The sequence below is a fragment of the Microtus ochrogaster genome, chromosome 16, assembly GCF_000317375.1.
Source record: "Microtus ochrogaster isolate Prairie Vole_2 chromosome 16, MicOch1.0, whole genome shotgun sequence".
NCBI classification, from domain to species: domain Eukaryota; kingdom Metazoa; phylum Chordata; class Mammalia; order Rodentia; family Cricetidae; genus Microtus; species Microtus ochrogaster.
Genome location: NC_022018.1, coordinates 60,320,334 through 60,327,205, shown reverse-complemented (window position 1 = coordinate 60,327,205; position 6,872 = coordinate 60,320,334). Strand labels below are relative to the sequence as shown.

General features: G+C 41.7%; 1 protein-coding gene across 5 annotated transcripts in view; it reads left to right on the top strand.

Annotated features, from left to right (window-relative positions):
• Agtpbp1 (ATP/GTP binding protein 1) overlaps nt 1–6,872 on the top strand; it is a 128,862-nt gene that overhangs the window by 27,587 nt on the left and 94,403 nt on the right. For 3 of the 5 annotated variants that reach the window (XM_005355304.3, XM_013349180.2, XM_026782896.1), the window contains exon 2: nt 3,347–3,411. The exons of 1 other annotated variant lie outside the window; for it this stretch is intronic. In XM_005355304.3, coding sequence (XP_005355361.1) covers nt 3,380–3,411 — 32 coding nt within the window. In that variant the 5' untranslated portion in view covers nt 3,347–3,379. Of the gene's footprint in view, nt 1–3,344; nt 3,412–6,872 lie in introns of those variants that run through there. One more of the 5 variants, XM_013349181.2, reaches the window with a different exon arrangement.

Genomic DNA, 6,872 nt, shown 5'->3' with positions numbered 1-6,872 from the left:
GTGTGTTGGAGAGCAAGGAGAGGGCTTGCTGTGTGTCTAAATGGCAGTGCTTTGGGGCAGAGGACTTGGGCAGGAGTGGGAGTGCAGACAATAGCATGGAAGTTGTTTTCCTGAGACAGAAATGTCAGGATCTTATGGGGGTGAAGAGAAAGGGGCAGGTAGGGCACACCTCAGTCCTGTCCCTAGAGTTGGTGCTTAGTGTATATTCTGGGTTCCATGCTCTCTTGCTCTGATGACACAGCTCTGGGTGTGTCTGCTGTGCTGTGGACCCTGCATCTCTTTGTAGCACCCCTGTAAGGAGGACAGACTTGGGATAAGGCCTTCCCTTTACTTACCCTCAAGTCCTGTGGCCTCAGGGTTAGAGGAAGATGCATAGCTTTGCTATAAAGCCCTGTTTCGTCTCTAACCATGGGGGGCCTGCCATTTTCTGAATAGAAATGGAGGAGGAGTAGATGGGGTGTGTGTGGCAGAGGGAAGGTGGGGGGAGAGGCTCTGGGAGGAGAAGAGGGAGGGGAAACTGCCTATGATTGGGATGTAAAATAAAAATAAAATTAAAGAAAATCAGTGTAAGAAATACACAGGAGCATAGGGTGAGATTCGGTCTTTTTGCCTGTGACTTTTAAGTCCCTAAAAGCAGAACTGGTTGAGGTATCAGTGTCTTCGGTGAAGTTTGCCTGGGTTGGATGCCTGGTCAATTAAGCATTTTCCACAGTGGTGGGCATGACATTCTGAGAGACAGGCAGTTGTGTGCAGTTAGTTTTGGTTGGCATTGACATTGTGGGGTCACTGGTCCCCAGTTCCCTGGGCTCTTCTGGGCAGATTACCCAGTCTTTCTCCTCGTGGTCATTGTGGGAGTAAACACGACTTTGTTTTACAGCCCAATAAGGAGAGTAGAGACATGCCTGAAGTATTTTAATGTAAACTGTCAACTTGAATATTTTTTGAGTAATACTTTTACAATTTCTTTTCTTTTTTTCTTTCTTTTTCTTTTCTTTCTTTCCTTTTTTCTTTTTCTTTCTTTCTTTCTTTCTTTTTTTTTTTTTAAGAAAACAGGGTTTTACTCTGTAGCCTTGGCTGTCCTAGAACTGTTTGTAGACCAGGCTGGCCTTGAACTCACAGAGGTCCATCTGCTTCTGCCTCCCTAATGCTTGGATTAAAGGCGCGTGGCAGCATGGCCTGGCCTGAATAATATTTATTTTTTGAGAATTGCATACTACATATTTTGAACATAGCCTCTCCCAGCTCTTCTGTAACCACCCTCTCCGCTCTCCCAGTCCAATTTTGAAAATTTGAAATTTCTTCATTACTCCCCTTTGCCCCATCCCACCCCATCCCCACTGAGTTCAGTTTGGTTGATCAGCTACCCCAGGTGTGTGATTGACCTATGAGGGTCACAGCATTAAAGACAGGCTACTCTCCCTCTCCCAGCGGCCATCAACTGCCATTGGATGGTCATGGCTAGTGGTGGACTTTCTGACCGCTTCCCCGTCTGTGCTGCAGTGTTTTCTGACTGGAGCTCGTGTAGTCTTGTGCACACTGTCACAGTGGTTTTGAGTTCACCTGTGCAACTGCCCTGTTGTGTCCAGAAAATAAAGACAGTTTCCTTGAGAGATAGCATCCACGGTTGTCTCACAGTCTTCCTGCCCTGCTTTATGAAGACCGCCAAACCCAGGTTCACAGTAAGAGTGAGGTGTGGGACGCACACTTGAATCCCAGCTTTTGGGTGAGCCAGGAGGTTGGAGGTCCAGGCCAGCTTAGTGGGAACTTCATCTCAGGGAAACTGAAAACACAAAGCTTGCTTGTTTAGAGAGTGCTGGGACTGCAGGCTCACCTGGCTAACCTGCCTTGTGCAGTCTAGGCCAGTTCTGCAACCACGCCCTCCAGCCCTGGGTGGTTTCTCTTTGGGGCTGGGTCTGGTGTCCGCTTTATGTCACAGTGGTTTTGAACCCCAGTCTCCCTGCTTCCATCTCTTGTTGCTGGGACCGAGGGTTGTATGTCCAGGGCCTGCCCTAAAATGGAAAGGACAGCCCCTGCTTATGCAGGCAGCAGCAGGGCTTTAAAAGCTCTTATGAGGCTTTCTGCCGCCTTTGGGTGTGTCCTGTCTTATTTATCCTGGAAACTGGAGAAAGTTACTTTGGCTTCATGTAGCTAACTACCTAGAGAAATAACTAAAAGAAAAAAAAAATGCAATTTTAGTTTCTCAGTGACTTAAAAAATGGTCCACATGTTTTTAAAATCTTAAATACATATATTTTTGATGTATTTAACAAAGGAAACATTTTATATTTTATTGAAAAGACTTGTATTTGTATCTTTTGAATGAAACCTTAAAATCTTTCTTTTTGCACATTTTCAAAGTATAGCATTATTAAATATGTACAGATGTGATTAACTTCTTAGATTCATAGCCGTTGTTTTCTAGTGAATCAACAAAAATTGTGTCTCATTAAGCATTGATATATAAAATTAAAAGATATCTAGGATATTTTTTGTGACTTGTTTTAAAGTGCATCTGAAAATTATAAAAACTGCAAGTCAAGATGGAAGGTTGTTTACATTACATAGTGCGGACTAAAGATGAGAACGTGGCTAAGGTGGTGGTGTCAGGGAAGTTTAAACAACTCGTTATTAGAAATGTTTCCGTATAGAATCGTTGCATATTAACAGTTTGGTGACTGCACTGATCATGGGATGCTGTGACTGGCCTGAGTATTGAAGATGCGTGCACACCGTCTCAGAAGTAGAAATACATGACTGTATGAGCTACTTTTCAGCTGAAGCAATAAATTGCCGTGATCAAAAACAGCTTCATGAAGGAAGTTTATGTTGGCTTGCAGTTCCGGAGGGTTCCAGAGGACCAGAGTCTTTAACCCTGGTGGCAAAGGCATGGCATGAAGGCCTGGGGTGGGGGCAGTTTGAAGAGGAGGAAAGGTAGAGGGACCAAGGAACAGGAAGTAGGACAAGGTAATAGCAATCCCCCTCCCCTACATAATCCCTGCAGCAAGGCTGCACCTCCTAAAGGATCCACAGCCTCCTCAAGCAGTGCTACAACTGGGGGCCAAGTGTTCAGCATGTGTGAGCCTGTGGGGGACACTTTGATTCACACTACCACATACATGTTATGTTTGCTTTCTGCGTTTCTGTAGCTCTAGAATTTTGATGACGTTTTCCTTGCTGCTTTTAGGAATCTTAGTAGTTCTGTATGGCAGCTGCAGTGATGGCCTCCATAGGCTGACTTCCTTGTGTTCTAGTGTTCCAATCTCCCAGTTATATGGCCTTTATAACCCTAATGCCCAGGAAACAGAATTTTGTTAGGCGCCTGATAGTATTAACATTTTTCTTTCAGGTTATCTGCAATGCTGGAACGAAGTAACTCAAGATGAGCAAGCTAAAAGTGGTAGGAGAGAAAAGGTACTGCAGCCTTGATATGTGTGGATATTGGTAGATGTGTGGTGTGCAGATAATGTGCAGTACGGTTATTGGGACTGATTAAATATGCGTGTTGTGCAGTGGCGTGTTGTGCATCTCTCACTAATGCTCTCAGTTAAAGGCTAAGCCTGGCTCACTTCCAGCATGTCTAATGAACTAAGAGTGGTTTACATTTTAAAATAGTTTAAAGTATAGTACACTTTGACATGTGAAATAATAAGAAACTCAGAGACTCAGTGCACATTGTTGACATTTTATTGGTACACAGCCTACCCATTAATTTGTTGTAGGTGCATGGCCCATAACCCTAAAATAGATGCTTCCGGCCCTTTACAGGAAAGTTTAAATATCCTGAGTTTAAGTCAGACAGACCTTACTGATTAGATTGGCTATACAGCCTTGAAGCAGATTAACTCTGTTATGTCCTTTTTCTCTGTAAAATTATCTTGATGTTAATGTTCTGTGGTGTCAATGGCTAAGTAATACCTCTCTGAGAAAATAGATGATATCTTGTTAACACTGATAATAATCAAGGCTTACTCTGAGGGCAGTACTGTAGCTCATGTGTTCCTGTGTATGGTTTTGCTTTTGTAGATACTATGCTATGAAATGGAAAATGTACAACTTATTAGATAATATTTATGTCTTAAATAGTTCTGTTTTCTGGTTATTTAACATAATCATACCATGATAAATTGCATTATTTCATTAACTATAGTATCTACAGGAAGTTAGATAGGATCTTTTTTTTTAAATATTAAAACGCACCTCCCTCTCTCCTGTCTTCCTTTCCCCTATCACTCCTTTCTTCTTCCCTCCCTTCATGTGCAAATGCATAAATGTGGGGGCATGTATGCCATATTGTGCTTGTGGAAACCAGAGAACACCTTTTGGGAATCAGTCTGGAGACTGAACTCAGGTCACTAGGCTGTGTGACAAGTGCCCTTACCTGCTGAGCCATCTCTCTGGCCCTAAGCCTTACTTTTCTGAGCAGGTCAGATAACTATCCTGTTTTCCTACTGTTAGTTAAGTTGTCTGATTTGTAGGACACTACTATACACAGCTTGTGAAGCTCAGACTCCACTTGTCAGTTTGTTTTTGCTCTCTAAAATGAATTGTACTATATATTTATTGTTTTTGTTTTAGGCTAGTCAGTTCCTATACATTCTTACTGTATTAAAACAATTTATAATTTCTATTAATATTATTGCAGTAGTTCTTGCATTTCTGTGGTCACAACACATGACAGACAACTCACAGAGAAAATATTTGTGTTAGCTCATAGTTTGAGAGCATGAAGTCCATGTCATTGTCCCCTTGACCTTGGGAAGACTGTCGTGGTGGTTTGAGCATATAGAGCAGTAGTGAAGCAGATAATACACCCGCAAAAACTTACCTAGAAACTACTTCTAGCTGTTCCCTATTTCCTGCTTCCAGAATTTTCTAAAGCAGCAGCACCCCTAGAGACCAACCATCTAAATTGTAAGCTATGGAAGTGTTACCTGTTCAAACCATGGCACTTTTCATACTGCTCTGTGAGTGACCATTGAGTGCAGTAAGGTGGACTCAGGGCCAACAGCTGCACTCGTGGAACTGCAGTCAATGAACTGTGCATCACAAAGACCTGGAAATACACTTGGTGTCTGCACTGAGCATGTGCAGATCTTTTCTTGTCATTGTCCCTAACCGTAGCCTTATGATTTATACCATATTAGATATTGTAAGGGATCTAGAGATGACCCGGAGTGTGTGTGGCTTACATAAGGAAGTCAATTTGGATTTCTGTGAGGTTCTAGAAGTTCTAAGACTATCTATACAGATAATGAAATTGAGAATTCAAAAATGTATCTGAATCAGGGAAAGAACAGTCTCAGAAGTTGTTTTGAATTATTTTTTTATTTGAATTATATCAAAACCACATCAGTTTCCACAGGAAATTGTGTTTTTATATTTTCCCCTATCTCCAGATGCGTTGTGGATGCTTTTTTCCTATTTTATGATTTATTTCATGGTCATGATGTGAGTCTCCTTAGCACTTGGGACTAGCATGTACATAGTACTGTGTGCATGTTTGTGTGCATGTTTGTGTGTGGTGAGTTTAGGTGTGCATATGCCACAGTGCCCAGGTTAGAGGACACACTTTTTTTCTGGCATGTTTTTCTTGTTTGAGGCAGGTTCATTTCTCCTATAAAATTGTTCAAAGTAATTCTGTTTTAATTTCTATAAAAGCTAGGGAGGTTTCCTGTTCTCTTTGATAATTTGTGTACTCTCTCTCCCTCTTTCTTCTTGAACAGTTTGGCTGGATGTTTATTTTTATTGTTTTTTTTTTTTCTCAAAAAGACCAACCTTCTGGTTTCAGTGATTTTGGGGAACTTTGTGTCTTTTGTGTTACTGTTTTCTGCTTTGCTAACTCAGAGTAGTTTTTAAAAATCATTTATTTTTCTTTTATGTGCACTGGTGCTTATGTGCACATATGTCTGTGTGAGGGTGTCAGATCCCCTGGAACTGGAGTTACAGACAGTCATGAGCTGCCATGTGGATGCTGGGAATTGAACCTGATCCCCTGGAAGAACAGCCAGTGCTCTTAACCACTGAGCCTTCTCTCTCCAGCCCTATTTAGAGTAGTTTGCCTTCCTCCTCAAGTTAAAAAATATATGTTGTAAGCTAAGTGACTTGAGATGGTTCCCCTCTCTCCCTCCCTCCCTCCCTCCCTCCCTCCCTCCCTTCCTTCCTCTCCTCCTTTCTTTTTTTTTGAAACAGGGTTTCTCTGTGTAGCCATGACTGTCTTGGAACTCCCTCTGTAGACCAGGTTGACCTCTGAACTCAACAGAGATCCACTGCCTCCCAAGTGGTGGAATTAAAGTCATGTGCTACCACTGTCTGACAATATATTTCTTTTCTGATTGGGCTATTAATTAATCAATTAATTAATTTTTTTTGTCACGGCATTGCATATCTGATTAATTCTAATGTTTTGTTTTTATTCAGTTCAAGATTACTTTTTAAAAAGACTGATTTTTATGTATGCATTTATGTATATGGGTGTTTTGTCTGCATACCAAAAGAAGCCATCAGGTACTACAGTTACAGGTGGCTGTGAGCTGCCACCTTGGTGCTGGGAACTGAACTCCTCATGACTCTGGAAGAGCAGCCAATAAGCAGCCAGTGCTTCTAACCACTGAGGCATCTCTCTAGCTCCCTCATGATTACTTTTAATTTTGTTTTAAAATTTCCTTTAATATGTGTTTTAAAGTGTTAATTTCTAAGTATGTGAGGAATTTTCAGTGGTTTTAATTGATATTATTTTAGTTTATTTGTGGATGAGAAGATGCACTGTCTGATGGAGTTCTTTTGACACTGTGTAGCTGCGCTTCCCGGTGGAGCGTGTGCTTCCCTGTGGAGCATGCTCCATCCGTGTTGACACGGTGTAGCTGTGTTTCCCC